General features: G+C 30.7%; 3 protein-coding genes across 7 annotated transcripts in view; all 3 read left to right on the top strand.

Moving 5' to 3' along the window:
• LOC112694496 (leucine-rich repeat-containing protein 4-like) overlaps positions 1 to 19,704 on the top strand; it is a 264,913-nt gene that overhangs the window by 74,878 nt on the left and 170,331 nt on the right. For 4 of the 5 annotated variants that reach the window (XM_025569974.1, XM_025569979.1, XM_025569977.1 and 1 more), the window contains exon 2: positions 9,753 to 9,838. The gene's annotated coding sequence lies outside the window, so the exon portion shown is untranslated. Of the gene's footprint in view, positions 1 to 9,752; positions 9,839 to 10,821; positions 11,076 to 19,704 lie in introns of all 5 variants that reach the window. The other variant, XM_025569975.1, reaches the window with a different exon arrangement.
• Positions 2,712 to 6,186, top strand: LOC112694466. The gene is made up of 3 exons (XM_025569929.1): positions 2,712 to 3,492; positions 3,583 to 4,084; positions 4,166 to 6,186. Exons 1-3 carry the CDS (start codon positions 3,013 to 3,015, stop codon positions 6,184 to 6,186), a joined length of 3,003 nt encoding a protein of 1,000 aa, XP_025425714.1. The 5' UTR covers positions 2,712 to 3,012.
• On the top strand, positions 6,393 to 7,518 carry LOC112694497 (ATP-dependent DNA helicase PIF1-like). Its single transcript, XM_025569980.1, has one exon. The coding sequence runs from the start codon at positions 6,419 to 6,421 to the stop codon at positions 7,496 to 7,498; it is 1,080 nt and encodes a 359-aa protein (XP_025425765.1). The 5' UTR covers positions 6,393 to 6,418; the 3' UTR covers positions 7,499 to 7,518.

The raw sequence follows: 19,704 nt of genomic DNA on the forward strand, positions 1-19,704 counted from the left end.
GAATAATTTATTTTCATTCTACAACATTGACGAGATTTAATATTTATAATGTATTTCGCGTTTAACTTGATCAGTGTTTGGAAACGTTATAATTATAACGTTAAACGCTGGAATGATTGCATTTTATAAACGTATATAACACCAATAATGCCGAAAGAAGAATGAATAAAATAAATAAATAAAAATAGATCTTTATTAAAATAGTTTTGTATTGTTCAATTGATAAAAACAAATTCAGTCGTGAATATTTCTAAAAAATGATTAGAAATAAAATCGTAAAATATAAGTTTTCTAATGGTATTTATTACAATTATACAAGTTGTAAACTTAAAAAATGTAATGACTTAAATGTAACTAGAACATTTCTTAAAACCTTTTATTCAATGTTTGATGAAAGAGTCCGATGACATTTTAAACACACGTTAAACATAAACCTGTTAAATGTTTTAAAACATATTTTTAAACCAAAGAACGTTCTTATTCTTCTTTACATTCGCCTTTCTCTCAACTTTTTTGATGTTTGGGTTTAGTCTTTCGTTTTATACCGAAGAATGTTTAAGTTTAAAAATAAAATAGAGTTTATGTATTCCATAACGTGAAAATAATTCTTTTTTATATTATCGTGAACCCTTTATTATATACGTTCTATGCATTTTTCGTTCTCATAGTTCATCATTCTTCAATAAAATGTATTAACAGAAAGCAAAAACTTGAAAAAATGCACAAAAATGTTTTTAATTACTATAATTATGAAAGATATTTTTAAAAGTGTAAAAAAGGCAAAACATTTACTTATTCTAATTTCGGATATATATTTATAATTTGTCTACTAAAGGTTTTCGTATAGTACTGTTTAAGGTATTATAGTATAAGCGTCGTAGACATATGACATTATTTCATGCGTTAGTTTGTCTGCCGTTTAGTCGGACCTATATCTGTGAATAAATGGACCAGATAATTATTATGTAAAACTTAATCGATGTCTTGTGAGATAACAACTTGGACCAACATTTACCTATATATAAATGTATGTGCTTATGCAAACTTTTATTGAATTATAATAATTATCAACAACGCCCAAATTCATAAACGAAGGAAAATACGGTTTCAACAAGAAATTACTGTACAGGTACCCCACATTACAATTATAATGCGGATAATACTTATGATTACGAAAGTACAACGTCTCGCTTCAATGGAATCATGAACAATGTTTGGTACCCTAATGTAAAAGCATGATATATATTAAGTATTGATAAATGGTATAAAATATTTTGCGTTTGTAACCAAAAGATTAACTTTATACTTCAAGTTTAATTTATCAGTTATTTGCATTTATTTTAAAACTATGGGATTTAAGAACTTTCAGGATTTAAATATGAGAAAAACGAAGAATGCAATAGTATTTTATTATATTTTTATGGCCGAATATGTTTTTGTAGTTTAAGTGCTTCAGAAATGTTATGAAATGCTACCACCAATCGAGAAAAATGGTCATCGACATGATATATTTCCTAAATAGTTTTTCAATATGCTACTGAACCATTGATTTATTTTGTAATAAAAATTCACAAATCTCTGATGAAACAAACAGCAAATTATCTTTTCAAACATTTTATTTTTATTGCATTATGTCTTTTCAAATAACTATAATTTTTTTTTTACATTATAACATAATTATGTAATAACGTTTTTTTTATGTATAGAAATGTAAATCTATTTGTAAAACACAATTAACTTTGAAAAACATAATTTTTATATATTTAATCATTCATAATTTTAAAAATGAAATATTTTATTTTTAAAAAATCAGTTTTAAATGGTCCGTCACCGAGTTTTATGTAAAAAAATCATGTGTTTAACAAGTGCTCGTCATGAAATTATTATACAATCAAAATAAACGCTTACTAAAATTTATTTAAAAATAATATTTGAAGATTTATTTTTATTTTCATTACTATTAAGATCCAAGAGAATATTTGTTATTATTTTATTTCTAACTTACATCATAGTTTTATTTTATAAATTGTATGTCATTTTCCATATAATTCTATTATTTCACAAAATACGTATTAAAATATGTAAACGTACATCTAGAGTGTAGTATTTCAATAGCGAAGGTTCGAGTTATATTATGAAAAAATAAAAATAAATTTGGTGGAGAGAAAATATCGTAATCCTATTTTTGAATAATTACACAATTACTGAAACGTGCCATTTTGTGTTTAATAAAATAGTGTCTTTATTATTATATGCATCATTGATATAATAATTTGCCCTAATTTAAAAAAAAAATAATACACTGCTTTTATTATTTGAATAATTATAGGTAGAATTATTTTCGATAAAAATTATTTATACTATAATGATTTTTTTTTTTACCTAATAAATTATATTTAATTAAATAAAAAATAAAAAAATTTATTTTATAAGACATGTTGATTTCATAACAAAAAATAACTGTAGTAATAAACACGTAATCTTAGGTTAATTACAAGATATAAAATCAATAATATTATCATTATTAAAATATTCAAAATCACCAAACAATCGTCATACTGCTCATACGTTTATACTCGTATTTAATTGAAATTAAAATGTATTTAATTTCAATATGTGTCTAAATAAATGGTTTTCAGAACTGAGGAATGGCTGAAATCTATTATATAAAAATAAGTCCGGTTTTCCTCCCTGACGCTATACCTCCAGAACGCACGAACCGATTTCCACGGTTTTGCATTCGTTGGAAAGGTCTTGGGCTCCGTGAGGTTTATAGCAAAGAAAATTCTGGAAAATTCAGGAAAAATTCAACAGAAAAGTGGGGAAATCGTTTTTCACATACAGCGCCATCTATTATACATAGCATGTACTTCAAACCAATAGCAACGGTGCGTGATAAAGTGTGTGATAGATAGTCATTATTCTCTGCTCAGTTAATTTCATTTAAGCTCAGTGTAAATTATGTGGATCGTGCATTTGAAGTTAAATTCAACACTCTGTCCATAGTCCAAAATGCCTAGAGAACGACGTGCGAACATCGGCCGCCGCACAAGACATGCAAGCCAGCAACAAGTCTATTCAAGGAACTTAAGAGAAGAAAGAAAAAATATAATAAGAGAAAATGACCGATTGAGACATCGCGTGAGCACACGAAGATCATTGGCATCATACAATCGCTTGGCATTCCAATATGATCCCACTGCGAACTACAGTGATGATGAAAATTTGGATATTGGACGAATGACGACTATATGCCGATATTGCAATGCGGTAAAGTTCAAAAGAGAAACGGTTGGATTGTGCTGCGCAAGTGGAAAAGTCAAACTGGATCCATTACTTACACCACCACAGCCACTGAAAACATTGTTTGATGGAAGTGATCCCGATTCCAGCCATTTTCTTCAACACATCCTTGAATACAATAACTGCTTTCGCATGACTTCCTTTGGAGCTAATATCATTCGAGAAGGCGGCTTCATGCCGACTTGCAAGGTAAAAGATACAACACACATAACCAACACATAATTGCAACACATAACAACTTCATATACACCACACACTACACCATCACACGAATTACAGATACAAGGTCAAATATATCATTTGCATGGTTCAATGGTGCCAACACCAGATGAACCGCATCAATTTCTGCAAATATATTTCATTTCGTCGATGGTGGATCAGCTGAACGTGCGGTGCAATATACAGGGAGCACAACAGTTAAAGAGACGAATTATTGAACAGTTGCAAGCATTTTTTCACGCTAATAATGCTGTGGTTAATATGTTCAAAACAGCATTGGAACGAATGCCATCGGATACGCACAAATTTGTCATAAGAGCGGATTGTACTCCAACAGGTGAACATGTGCGAAGATTCAATGCACCCACCGTTAATGATGTTGCTGCAATTATTGTTGGCGATCCAACTAAATCACGAGACATTGTCGTTCAGCGAAGAAGCAATATCATGCATCGTGTAAACGAGACACATCGTTTGTACGATGCGTTACAATATCCAATCATTTATTGGCAAGGGCAAGACGGATACGACATCACGTTGAAGATGGTCGATCCAATTACAGGTACAATATTCACACACTAATTATTTCCATTATTACTTTTATTGGTTTCCATTAACAATTCATTTAATTTTGCATTTTCAGGAGTATCAACGAATAATAAAAATCTAAGCGCAATGAATTACTATGCGTATCGTATGATGATTCGTACACATGAGGAGAATGTCATTCTGAAGTGCGGTCGGCTATTCCAGCAATTCGCTGTCGACATGTATGTCAAAGTCGAGACCGAACGTTTAGCGTTCATCAGATTCAATCAGCCAAAGCTACGATCTGAGGACTATATACACTTGCGTGATGCTATTCATTCAGATGGTGATGTTCAGAATATTGGACGACTGACGATTCTCCCATCAACTTATATCGGAAGCCCACGCCACATGCACGAATACGCTCAAGACGCTATGACGTACGTGCGAAATTATGGAACTCCGGATTTATTTATTACGGTCACATGCAATCCGAAGTGGACGGAAATTGAACGCGAGTTGGAACCGGGTCAAAAACCGCAAGATCGCCATGACATAATCGCCAGAGTATTTCAGCAAAAACTCAAGGTTATGATGGATGTGCTTACTAAGTATCGAGTTTTTGGTGACACACGTTGTTATATGTACTCGGTGGAATGGCAGAAGCGTGGACTACCGCATGCTCATATCCTAATTTGGTTGCTGAACAAATTACATTCAAATGAAGTGGATGACATCATATCAGCTGAAATTCCTGATCCAGTCACTGATCCCCGTCTACACGACATTGTGACGACACAGATGGTGCATGGACCGTGCGGTGCATTAAATCCATTATCGCCTTGCATGGCTGATGGAAAATGCACAAAACGATATCCGCGACCGTTAGTTGCTGAAACAGTCACAGGGAACGATGGATATCCAGTTTATCGTCGGCGTTCAAAAGAAGATAACGGTCGAACTATCAAAGTTAAAGTTCAAAATCAAGAGATTGAGATCGGAAATGAATTCATTGTACCATATTGCCCGCTGCTATCACGAATTTTCGAAACACATGCAAACGTTGAGAGTTGTCATTCGGCCAAATCAATCAAATATTTGTGCAAGTACGTCACAAAAGGCAGCGACATGGCTGTGTTTGGTATTGCGTCGGAAAATGTGAATGACGAAATCAGCAACTTCCAAATGGGCAGATACGTCAGTACTAATGAAGCACTGTGGCGATTATTGTCATTTCAAATTCATGAAAGATATCCCACAGTTGTACATTTAGCAGTGCATTTGGAAAATGGCCAAAGAGTTTACTTCACTGAGGCTAATGCGGCACAACGAGCTGAGAGACCACCATCGACAACATTGACTAGCTTCTTTGCAATGTGTGAAGCAGATCCATTCGCAGCGACGCTGATGTACGTTGAAATGCCCAAGTATTACACTTGGAATCAATCAACAAAGAAATTCCAACGTCGCAAACAAGGAACCCCAGTTCCAGACTGGCCACAGGTGTTTTCAACTGATGCACTAGGTCGTATGTACACTGTTCATCCTAGAAACGATGAATGTTTTTATTTGCGACTGCTGTTAGTAAATGTACGTGGACCGAAATCATTTGCGCATTTGAAAACTGTGAATGGCCACCAATGCCAAACATATCGAGAAGCATGTCAACTATTGGGTTTGCTGGAGAACGATTCTCATTGGGATTTAACACTTGCAGATTCAGTTGTTTCATCAAATGCGTACCAAATACGAACGCTGTTCGCAATTATCATCACCACATGTTTTCCTTCACAACCAATTCAGTTATGGAACAAATACAAAGACGCCATATGTGAAGATATCTTGCATCGCTTGCGTATTCAAACGAATAATCCTGACATCCAAATAACCGATGAAATCTACAATGAAGGATTGATTCTGATTGAGGATCAATGCTTGACTATTGCAAACAAGCTACTGATTGAAGTAGGAATGATTGCGCCAAATCGATCGATGCACGATGCATTCAACCAAGAATTAAATCGAGAGCTGCAATACAATGTTGATACATTGCAGGAATTCGTTAGAAATAATGTTCCGTTGCTGAATGAACATTCAAAACTAATACAAAACATTGATGCAAGCGGTGGACAATAATACTGGTGGTCTATTCTTCCTGGATGCACCTGGAGGAACAGGGAAAACATTTGTCATTTCATTGATTTTGGCCACTATTCGATCAAGATGTGACATAGCTTTGGCGTTAGCATCATCTGGAATTGCGGCGACTCTTCTAGATGGCGGTCGTACTGCACATTCTGCGCTTAAGTTGCCACTCAATTTAAACACAATTGATACTCCAACGTGCAATATTTCCCGATCCAGTGCAATGGGAAAATTGTTAATGCAATGCAAGCTCATTGTTTGGGATGAGTGCACAATGGCACATAAGAAATCACTTGAAGCACTTAACTTCACACTGAAGGATCTTCGGAGAAATAACAACATCTTTGGCGGCTTGATGATATTGTTGGCAGGCGATTTCAGGCAGACGTTGCCAGTAGTTCCCCGTGGAACGCCTGCAGATGAATTGAATGCTTGCCTAAAGGCATCACCTTTATGGAATAACGTAAAAACATTATCGCTAACCACTAATATGAGAGTTCAACTTCAAAATGATCAAAGTGCTGCACAATTTTCCAAACAATTGTTAGATCTTGGAAATGGAAAAGTCCCAGTTGATGCGACATCTGGATTAATTACTCTTACCAACGACTTTTGCCGATTTGTAGACACTCAATTAGTTCTTATTGAAAATGTTTTCCCAAACATTAGTGAGAATTATAAGAATTATGCTTGGTTAAGTCAACGAGCAATTCTTGCAGCAAAGAATAATGATGTCCACGCACTGAATTTCACCATTCAATCAAAAATTGCTGGCGATTTGGTGACATACAAATCCGTTGATTCAATAACAAATCCCGATGATGTAGTAAATTATCCAACGGAGTTTTTGAACTCTCTGGAGATACCAGGATTTCCACCACATAACTTGCAACTGAAAGTTGGTACAGTTATTTTGATACTGCGTAATTTGAATCCACCGCGACTTTGCAACGGTACTCGACTTTCGGTAAAGAGACTTATGCCGAATTTAATTGAGGCAACCATTATTAACGGAAAGTACGCAGGTGAAAATGTATGTATTCCTCGAATACCAATGATTCCGACTGATCTTCCGTTTGACTTCAAACGATTGCAATTCCCAGTTCGCCTTGCGTTCGCAATGACAATTAATAAGTCGCAAGGCCAATCGCTTAGTGTTTGCGGGATAAATTTGGAAAATCATTGTTTTTCACATGGACAGTTATACGTTGCGTGTTCACGAGTTGGGAAACCATCCGCTTTGTTTGTGTTAACGTCAGACCAAAAAACAAAAAATGTGGTTTACCAAAGAGCACTACAATGAAACAATTAAATAACACTTCATTTTAGTAGGTAATTGAAATGAATTTATTACTGTTGTGAAATGAAATAAATATTTTCCTTTTCAAATATATAACAAAAAAAATTTTTTTTCTTTATCTTTTAATCACCAAACGAAATGTTACATAAAACGAATCTGGTGGCGAAACGGAGTTCGCCGGGTCTGCTAGTAATATTATATTTTTTAATTGATTATATTAGCTGAATTTAATTAGTTTTTTTTTTTTTTTTTTTTGTTAATATTTTCCTATTATTTACACTAAATGAATCAGATAATTATTATCACATTTTTTTTTTGTACTGTAAGATTCAAGATATATATTTAAATAGTAATTTAAATATATATTTTTGAGAATAACATTTTTAGATAAGTATTCATCGGCCGTCACAGAAGAATGCTTAGGAGGGTTCATTATTTGGTCAGAATATAATAAAGTGAAAATAAAATAGAATAGAATCACGTACCTATATTAAACGCATAATAGTTATATACTGCGTGCGAACATTTTAACACTTGTAAGCGCAACGTCGGTCGAAAATGTTTGAGAATAAAATGAACTTATAAAAGGTTTATTCGTTATTTGTCCTAAATATTCTATCACTGTACCTAATGCGTTTTTATTTTTAAGCTTAAAACCGAATGTTTAGCTATATTTATTTCTATTTTTTATATACCGATAAAATTTCGCTCGATGAAACCAAGTAGCGTTTGTCTAACGCAGCTATATGATCACACGTACGCCGTTGATGGTGGCTGTCCGCCGTATTCAACTCATTGATCACTTTGAGACCCAGATTATCATTACACTTTTTCGAACACTACTGAACACGAATCGAACCATTGTGAAAAGTTTCTCGGGTTAACGTACATTGCGAAAAGCCCGAGTTTCCGAGTGCTTTACACTCTCCTGCATTGTTATTGTGTTTCTTATATCGACCAAAAGCATGAGTGTAAAAATAACAACCGTATCTCTGGTAGTATTCGCATTCGGTAGTCGATTTTTAGTAATCTCTCGGTGTCACATTTTTCACTTCCACGTGCTCGTCGGGTATGTGCGCAAAACGTACATGAACTTACCTCGTTTCCATGTTTATTGTTGTACCCTATGTCTTGTACAATATAACCGATACCCCTGAATGTAAAATATGCCGAAACGATTTTCCTTAAAAAAAAAAAAAAACATGGTTTTGGGGGATGATATCACAGATTGCATTTTTTAATTTTTATTACTTTTATCTTTTGATATTACGGATTATCTATTAAAATAGAATATGTTTATACTTCTGTGTTGTGCAACTTTTGTCTTTATTAAAATAAAACAGTTAACATTAGTTATGGCAAAATATATCGACGGAGTTGATTGTTGAGAAACGCGAATTCAAAAGTAAGAATGTATCGGGTGGAAGAGAGAGTAATCTGGGGAAGAAATTTTGGCTTAGTAGTAAATGAAAGGAATATAGACACTTTGCGGATGGAAGAAGATTATGATCGAAGCAAAGTCGTAGGAATGATTTATAATTATTATTATACTTATGACTAATATTATTTTACGTGATCTGTGGTGATGTTGTAGGTGATTCAGTGAGAGAAATAAAAAGCCATACTATGCTATGCTTTTCAAACCGAGTGCTGATACATTTTGTTGAAATTGATGAGTTGTATGATCAAAGACGGTTTTTTAGACTAATTTTAATGAAATTAAATTTCTTAAGAATTCATAGAAGTTTTTCATATTTTGCTGACTTAATAAGTCTTTTCAAATTCAAAGACAAATTTATAGTATTGGTGTAAAGACTTTTTTTAATAGCCGTGTTTAAATAATTACGAAATATTATATTTCGAAACAATTAAACGAACTTATTTTAAATTGCATTTTCTTTTTTTAAGTTTTTCAGGATCAACCGAAATTTCTATGAAAACGTTAATGCGTATCATGGAATTTTAATTATGACTTAATGTAGTTTTAAAAACTGTACTCTTAATTTGCACTAATCACAGAGACTTGAGATAAAATTCTTCAAATAATTTCTATTTCATAAATATTCGTTAAAACACAATAAAATTAATTATGGTACTATATATAATGACTGGATATGCCTGTTTTATTTTATTTTTAAAAGAAAATATAATTATGAAATCAGTTTATCGTTGACCAAATAGTATAATAATGTGTTACTTATAATTAGTTAATATATTTATGATCATAATATTTTAATAACATTATTAAATATTTCAGATCAAATTGAAAATAACGAAAAACTATCGACATTATTTCAGTCTCAGATCTAATCAAAAAGATTAATGGGGTATAAAATTAAATAGGTAAGTGAAAAAGTATTTCAACTTTAAAAAATTCACCAAATATTTTAAATTAATTTATATGCTTGCATAATAGATTTTATAAAATAAGAGTAATAAATTTGATTAAATGTATGCGATACTTATTTCAAAAAATAAAAACTGCAACTACTTATGCATATATACGTAGAACGTTTAAAATTATTTTTTGATTTAAAATGTATTAGATATGTTTTTACAATAAATATATATCATAAATATATTATGTTGATTCCAGATTTTAATTTGATCTTCATTTTGAAGGGACATCTATAAAATAATGGTACAATAATTATAATATGCATAACATATTATTATTATTTCATAAAATATTGAATGTTGTTTTTCCCCTTATAGTTAAATGACATAGTTCTATTTTATTTTAATACCTGGCTAAAATCATAAAATTTAAAAGAACGCATCAAAATTAGAAAATGATATAGTATATATTAAAACTTTTTAAATGCTAAGATTTAAATTTCACTAATTGCTATGAGTGATATTTTATTAATTTGCATAATTATTTTAACTAGATGAATCTAATATGAGTATATCATCAATTTAAAAAGATAACTGTATTATTTTCTATAGCAATCTAAATCTAGATTATCTCAAGTCGGTAATATTTTATCTGCATTCTTAGATATATTTAAATTGTTTGGTGCCATAAAAGATGTACTATAGCTATATTACAAATGTACTATGTAATGTAATGATTATTTAATTACAAATGGACTATTTAAGACGTGAACTAATGTTATCTCGTCTCTCGATGTTTGTTTTTAAAAAAATCATTGTAAATATTTACAGTCAAGAAAATAAAATATAATAAATGATAATTTAAATAATTTCCGTCATTATTGATCACATTGAGAGTTTCAATGAAATGTGTTTTACTATTTGTTCGACTCCCTTGGAGTATTCAATTAATTTAACTACCGGTCAAGATCTTTTGATTACCGTTTCAGGTCCATTATAGTCTTAACATCTTCAAGCTCGTTCAAAATCCCAAAGGGACTTCTTCAACGGTTCTTAACCATCAATTTGTTGGATGTACAACTACATTCTTCGTTCTGCACTTGAGGCGTAATTTCTGGTACGTCAAGTCATTTTCATCGTTCAACAGGGTTGTAAAATTATTGTTTTCTTATTTCTACTGGAAATTAACTGGGCGTTTTTACTATGCAGTATTTTTGGCCAAGATTTCAAGATATTACCATAAGTAAATATAATTTTGTACTTTATGAATGTGTATACATTATAGATTTATGATTTATAATACTTGTATTTTACCAACGAGGAACATTGTAATCAAAATAATTACTCTTACTATCCACTATTGGATGTAAGGTATAAATATGATTGTAAATAATTTTTTCGCATTGTGCACCATTTGTCCTATAACTAAATGTATATAATAATACATATATTAGTAGAAAACATTAAAAATAATGATATTTAAATTCTAAATGGTTGATAATTGAGTACAGCACGATGTTAAGTAATATTAATATTATACAATAATATATTTGTAAGTTTTTTTTTTTGAAAAATTTTCTTAGATTTTAATTTTAAATAATAAAGTGTATATTTCTGCATTTAAATTAGAAATTAAAAATAGATACGGCTTTTTAAAGAAGTTCATTTAAAATTGTAAAATATATATTTTATGTATTAAAATGAGATTTAAAGATAAATATTTTCACTCTTTGAATTTGATGGATTAACGTTTCTTATCTTTAATTATTTATGTACGTTTATATGAAACAGACGTTTTATCTTATTCTAAAAAAATACAACGTATACTATTTCTCTATATCCAGAAATGAACTATTTACCCGTCATCTATATTTAAATTCCAAAACAATAACTTTGTTTAAAATATATGACATAAATATTATTATATAATACGTATAGCAGTTTATTCGCTAGTAAATTAATCAGTATAGTAAACACAGCTTTTCAAATTTGATGTATTTCAACTCATAATATTGCAAAACAAGCATTTTATATTTGATAATATGACCTTTTAGTTTGTTAGTTTGTTTACCTTTGAGTAGATTTGCAAAGGAAGCATAATGTTATGAACAAGATACTTGCAGTTTATAGCTAAACGCGATAAATATTTAATTTGAAACTCATTTAGTCACAAAAAGTCACAACATTGTAGACATTGTTTATATAAATATAAAATACGTTAACAGATCTAAACTGAAATTCGAATTATATTTTAATCTAGTATTACATTCGGAATGCGTAAAAAATCATTAGCATTTTATAGAAGATATTAAAATAATACGCATAATAAACGTTAACTGTAATATATTCTTCATATACAACTATTCATTATTTTAATTAATTTTAAATGTATTTTATTCCGTGGCTGATATATCTAAGACGTCTAGAAAGCTCAGATTTCTAATAATGTTTTTTTTTCAGTATCTATGTATCTCTATCCTTTGCGTACCAGAATCAACCATGAAAAAAAAAAAATCGATGAAGTATTCTGATAAAGTTAAATGATTAATTTTTTCAAATGTCTTATGAAGTAGACACATTTTAATACCCTCTACAATACAAAAAAAAAAAAAAATTATAATAATAAATAAATATTATCCAAATAACCCCTTCTACTATTTTTATTCCAACATCTATATTTACATTAGATTTAATAGTTATAGACGTTGAATATAGTAATAAGTCATACGCATACAGAATGTATAAATACGTAGCCAACAATTTATCATACTATTCTGTATAGCATGGAATACGATGCTAATATCTAATATTGCTAGAGAGAATCGTCTCGTTTCGTACGATTGGATAAGGATATAATTTGATATATGTTCGAAAACACTTAAGCAGTGTATATTTTACCATTACGTGAAAGTCGTGCTTACATTACGCATAATCCGTAGCTGATAAAAATATTTTCAAGCGATCGATAATTGGATAGAAGTGTCAAAAAATCATAACTTCACTTGGCACAATTTATAACGAACGCAATAGAAGTGTGATCAAAGACTCACAAACATGGATTCAAGAATATTAATAAATCTTATAGATGGTGAATTGTATACTATTGATTTCATAATACGTATAGTATTTATTTCGGTACCAAAAGAGGAAATTAATGATTTAACAGAAAATTAACAGAATTGATTTTATTTCTATGGTATGTTTGCAGCTAGTGTATAGCAATAATTATTAAGTAAGAAAAATAATTGTTAGTTTCCGAGTGATCATTAAAATATCTATAAGTCATAAGGAACATCATAACAACGATGACGGGCAAAAAAGTCTACCGTTTCCGTTGTCGCAGTCTTATCCAACATTGTTCTACCGACATTTTGATGAACTAGAAGTTTTTAAACCAATTCATGAAGTTATACCGCTGATTGATGATTGTTATATTTTATTCAACGATATTTAAAACTTATTCAGCAATTGCTGATCGACAGAATGCATTTTATAACCGTACGCACAAACCGGAGTGTTGAATAATGAAACAACTTAGTGGTACGGTGGATTTTACGTGAAAACAAAAAAATAAGTATAATAACCGTTAAAAACACGCGTAATGTTTAATAATAAAATATAAGCCCCTGGGACACGATCAGCGCGTGTAAGGAAAAGTTCATACTTCGCCTGATCGCCGATCCGAAATATAAATAATGCCGCAATCATGTCATCAATCCGACCTGTGCGCGATCGCGATTTCCGTTTTGTTATGTGCCCGTATCAAATATATATAAATATGCGTATGTACGATTACACGGAGTATGCCCGATACCGAACGCGTGACCCGAATTAGCGTGAATTTCACCGACACCGTACTGCATTACTGGGGTGCGTAACGCGATTTCGTGAATTAACGGCATTCCGAAAAAAATCCAAGGGGTTCGTGTTGTTCCCGCACTGCGACAGGTAAAAAATATGTACTTAGAAGGGAAAAAAAAACAACGATTGCGTTGGTGAAACCGTAAAAAAAGTCACTTATTTGATGTGCAACTATTTAACAAGCTCTTTTTCGCAAAAAAAATAAATAAATCTTCTAAATCGTTTTCACCGCGTTTAAGTTCTAATGATACCGAGCCGTACGAGAACAAAACCGACCAAAACGTAACTCTCCTCTTACCTCTTGCTCACACACTTTCGCATGCACTCAATATCTATCCGCCCAACGTCGCTGGGGTGAGCATTTTACACGGCCGCGTGCGTATCGGTGCAGTCATCGATCCGGGCGCGGTGGCCGTGTACATCGCCGCGGCGATGCTTTGTGCTGCCATCAACTGCGAACCGCATGCCCGGCGGCGGCCGTGATAATATTATTATTATCCTTGCTTGTACCGTAGGGGGGGTGCTTTGAGCACACCTCCGGACTACGAGAGGATATATATAAAGGATATTAACCTGACTTTAAACCTAACCCACGCAGGGTGACTTTCCGTCGAAAGTCCCGTCTTGACGTGACACCGTCATTTCCGGCCCCACGGGTCCCCGTTCGCAGTCGGTAAGCCGCGGGTCGGGATGTTTCAAGAGGCCACTTGTTGCGGCGTAAACTGGACCATAAACGTGTACGTACACCTTTGCGACGAACAAACGCAACACGATCGTAGGATGTGCGTTTTTGGGTTTCTATCTGTGACCATCGTCGAAAACGTCAACATTTATTTTGTTTTACGGAGTCTTACTCGGGATTTGGCGCAGAGATGTTTTGCTGTAAGTACTGCGCAACTAAACTAGTGGTGTCGTTTAGGGGACATTTGCCTTGGTCTAGTATTCCACTTATAATCGGCACACCTGAAAAATATAAGTCTTAAAGAGGCTAATTCCATCAACAAATATGTTAACTGTATAAGGATAGTTAACCTCATTAACTTCTCCCCTTAGATCTACCCTTGGTCCTTCAATACGTTTTGGGCTTCATTGCTATGGTCTGGAGAAGCCTAAGAGAACGAGGACATGATGTACGTCGGTTTTGTCATAGACGGATTAAGGGCACGAATCACAAGCTCAGGTGCATAGTTAGGCTGCGCATTTAGTTTTTTCGAGCATAAAACGATCACGTCTGAGAAGAAGTGCCTAGAGTCTTAGGTGGCAATACGTTCTTTTTTATGCAAAATTGTCTTTTCTGTAGCTTTGTGTCCTGTTGTCCTGACAAACTTCTTTCAGGACGTTTTTTGTCTTTTTTTTTTATAAGTCGACATCAATTATCCTGTATCAATTCTTAATATATTTTATTAAATACACATTTTTATATAGTTTTAATACACAGATTTAAATTATATTTTATTTTTAAATAAAATTAATTTATTGAAAAAAAATATTCGTTATAGATTATGACAGTGATGGTAATTGTATTCATAAAAAATAATTACCATAAGAATCAATTCCGCTGATAATTTATTTACAGTATACGGTTGTATTTTTATTAATACACTATGTAGAACGGCAAGCATAATCTTATTGAAAGTCATAGTTATTTTAAAATCGTTTACTTTCATGATTCTGATATTCGACGATAATTGTTTATAATTCCATTAGTATTGTTATAAAAATCGATGTTGTGAGTTGTAATTATATACAGTTTTAATATTTCAATAAGTTACTTAAAAAGAAATTGAAATTCAATTGCCTAAGAGAAGGTTTGAATTAAATCTTAACTTAAAAGTTGAATTTCTGCTTTTAAAAGATGATGATGAAATCGGAAAAGTTTTATGTACATTACGTAAAGCAGTTTTTTCCTTGGAAAAAGGTGATCATTCAGATATAAATAGGCATAGAAAACATAGATTTTATTACATTAGATCACAAATTTTATAAAATAAAATTTCAAATAGGTTTCATGTACAGAATGCCATATATTTATTTTAGAGAATTCCAAATTATTAAATTGAATAAGTTCTTTTAGAAAATATGAAAAATTAAAAATTGAACATATACAATCATCATAAAAATAAACGTATAATTTATAGAAGACATAAGTACAGTATTTTAAAAACATTTAAAGTGATTTTTTTTTCTTTTTACAGTTAAGAATGGAAATAAATATAATTTATATATGTTACTGGTAATGTTCGAAAATGAGCAGTTTACACATTACTCGAGTAAAGTACACCTTATTCATATGAATAGTGTAATAAATACATTGTCTAGTGTGCTATGGATAAGGTATGAAATAGAAAAAAAAAACCAAATAACATTAATTCGAAAAAAAAAATTGTTAAGTAAATTAAATATTATTAAATTATTATTTTATATATGAAAAAATTTAAAAAATTCAATATAATTATTTATCGGAACAGTTCAGATTAGGGTGGCATTTTGAACTGCAAAATATTTCCCCATATTTACATTTACTCACTCCTACATTTATTTGTTAAACAATTATTTTTTATACAAATATTTTTTAAAACTTTGACTACCGAAAAGAGATTATGTATTAGCTATTTCTTACAAAATGTTTATGTAGCCGATACTTATAAAATATTTATTAATGATTCATTATGATATATTTATTTTTATCACGTTTCTTATTTCAAATAATGTGTCATATTTTGATTCCGTTAAATTTACTGAATTCTCATTATTTTCAATAATTATTTTATAAAATAAAACTCTCATAAAATTTCTCTTTTTAAAAATACAAGTTTTTTTTAAAAAACTAAATAATCAAACATTAATAAACCTATTCGGTTGTGAACTCGAAAACCGATAGCACCGTACTGAAGTTTATTATTATTATACAATATAAATGCACACAATTTATCATAATGTATAAATTATATTTATATTTTATCGTATTTTATTAATATTATCTACAATTAACTTTTGGTCATATTTTATTTTATGAAAAAACTTTTTACACTCAAAGGAAGATAATGTATAAATTACCCGGTTAATGTATCTACAAAATAAACGTTTTACAAATATGTTTACTTTATCCAATAGTCATGAGTAGTGTTCATATTACCCGGGTGATGTGTACATTACCCGATTTTCATACTCTACCCGTAACATTTATATATAACTTACTAAGTTAATAATATAGGTATGACTGTGAAAAACTAATTTAAAGAACTATTATAACTAATTAAATAAATATTACTTAGAATGTACTCGTATTATTGAAATTATTTTGTCCTGTTTTTTATTATTTTATTTTTTAATTCGTCATTCTAACTTAGATATCACTACGATCGTTTTCATTCAACTTGATAAGAAACCGTTTTCGCCAACGAAAACGGTAACTATTTGTGTCATTTTGATCGCAAATGATGGCAGCAACTGGCAGCGGCCCAGAACGAGTTTTCCGGATTTTGCAATAATAAAAGAAAAATTACTGAAATACAATTAATTAATGAATGCATTTTACTAAAGATTCCGATTATCAATCAAATAAGATTATTTGAGTATAGAAATATGTTGACATAAAATTAAAATAAATATTATGTTGAATCATTAAAATGTTTATGTTGCTTTGCATATAGAAACTTAAAAAAGCCGTACCTACACTAATTATAAACGGTAAGACTTATTTTTTATTTAAAATTGTTTAAAAAATTTTTTTTTGATTAAATGTATCTTATTAAAATCATACTTGTGTTTCTACGGCATACGTTAAACTGTATTGATACTTTTGGTTATCTTACCACCAATCAGAGCACGAATGAACCCATGATTTATAATTTTCCCATATGTCACAAAATATTTACATTTTATCAACCATTATCTGCTACCTACTGTTTCAGGAACCGATATATAATTTAAATTTATAGTGTTGGCTTGACCAATATTGAATAGTAGATTACGAGTTACCGAACGTTACTGTTTATGTATTTAATATATCATGTTAACATTGATTGTTTTAAAATCTAAGTATATTTAGAAATATTGTGAACAATTATAAAACTTTGAAAACTTTATAGTTACCTTATAAAGCATACATTTATAAATAATTCAACAAAAAATCAAAATAAATTAAAATATCGATGGAAATTTTTCCTTAAACTGTATGATACGAAAATACTTACGACTTTTTGCTTTTTGCGAAATTAATTTAATCGTTTAAAACCCAACTAGAAAAAAATCTTTTTTTAAATTGATGGAGTTTGTTTGAGAATAATTTTGATATCACATCGAGTATGATATCACATCGTAGTGAATATTTACAATTTACTGTTCAAAAAACCAAAACATGAACGTATTATATTAAAGTTTTATCTCACTGTACAAATATTAAGAATAAACGATGTTATAAGACTCCTAAGACATCTTACACAGGTATAATATTAATTGATTTTGTATTGATTTATGAAAATGCTACGGATATCTTAGTCAACTCCTTGATACGCTGAAATATAGAGTTAAAAATCGTCGATTAAATAATTTTTACCAATAAAAACGAATTCCTTTCAATCAAACAGAAATTTGTAATAAATTATCCAGGTGCATTCAACAAATTCTGAAAAAGACGGCCCATGATTTTGAGTAGAACACTTAAACGCATTTATATTTTAAAAGTGTATTTAACCTAATTTTTTTAATAATTTTTTTTTGCATATTTTTTTTGAAATTAAGCTAACTTTACATGCCGGTTCAAATATATTTTTTTTAAATTTATTAAAAGTGGGACTCCAGGAGCCGGTAATTTTACCGTGTTTCTTGAACATTATAAATTATGCATTATACTGTACCTAATATAAAAAATCATTTAGTAATTTGTACTGGAATTCAATAATTGTTTTTTCTCGTATAATTACGATATTATACTACAATAAACCGATTTAATGCACTCCACATGATTTCGGATCAAATTGCTGATTTTAATATTCTACGTGTAATATTGATGCATTTATACAACACACCGATTTCTATACGTTAGGTTAGAATAATTCATATTAGAATAATGCATCAACTGCTGAAACTAGGTTATTATTCAAGTAGTAGTTGAGTATATCCGTAACACGACGATTTTCGCTCGACTTCTTACGGTTAATCAACGGTTAAACGCTGGGTTTCTCCTCAAAGTCGAATCATTGTAACAACGTGGTCGGCACGGTGTAGTTGTGTAGAACGATACATCGCTTAATGTAATTACCCTTGAATGATATGCACCGATACACAGGCTACAATGATCACCGTATGCGATTAGTAGGTAAATGAGATAACCTATTATCTTATGGCAAGCATAGATGGTACATTGTGCACCATCAGCACTATCAACTGTAATGTAACGGTCGTTATACCGAGTATAATATTTGTATTAGTTTAACAATTAGTCAACAAAGCTACCGGATACGATTACCCTTTTCTATAAACTAACATTCTCCGTGGTTTGAATCAAATAATTGCGATACTATTTGAATTGTTCGTAGTAGCATACACCGAAGAATAGCCATTTCGTGGTTTAATACAGAAACGAAAATTGTGAAATTTCCCAGACGGTCAAGGGATGAAAATACAAAGTCGACTGCAAGTGCTTCCAGTAATCCTTCTAAAATGTAATTGTAGTAAAAAATAATAATTTAACATCTACATTAGGCTATCAGGGTGAGCCAGTCAATTGAAATTAAAATATATTTTCTTGGGTTTGATAATTAACAACTGTTTATTTTAAACATTCACGTGCCTATAGTACATTTTTTATGTATAATTGCCACGATATTATCATTAATAATCATTTTATTATTATTAACATTATAATTTCATTCAGTCTTTCAATCCCGGTTTTAATACATAACCTACGTCTAAAATGTTTGTCGCACATTTCGCACCCGAGTGTCAATGCATTTATTTCTATATATTGGATCATTTTTGTATTGGATAGGTTAGATATTTTAAAAGTA

The sequence above is a fragment of the Sipha flava genome, unplaced genomic scaffold (genome assembly GCF_003268045.1).
Source record: "Sipha flava isolate LNK unplaced genomic scaffold, YSA_version1 130_pilon_pilon, whole genome shotgun sequence".
Classification (NCBI taxonomy): domain Eukaryota; kingdom Metazoa; phylum Arthropoda; class Insecta; order Hemiptera; family Aphididae; genus Sipha; species Sipha flava.

Excerpts from the sequence above, each read along its gene's own strand:
- LOC112694466 (XM_025569929.1), top strand. The coding sequence starts at position 3,013 with ATGCCTAGAGAACGACGTGCGAACATCGGCCGCCGCACAAGACATGCA. Across the intron at positions 3,493-3,582 it reads GCTTCATGCCGACTTGCAAG|ATACAAGGTCAAATATATCA; the intron begins GTAAAAGATACA and ends CACGAATTACAG. Across the intron at positions 4,085-4,165 it reads GATGGTCGATCCAATTACAG|GAGTATCAACGAATAATAAA; the intron begins GTACAATATTCA and ends TTGCATTTTCAG.
- LOC112694497 (XM_025569980.1), top strand. The coding sequence starts at position 6,419 with ATGGGAAAATTGTTAATGCAATGCAAGCTCATTGTTTGGGATGAGTGC.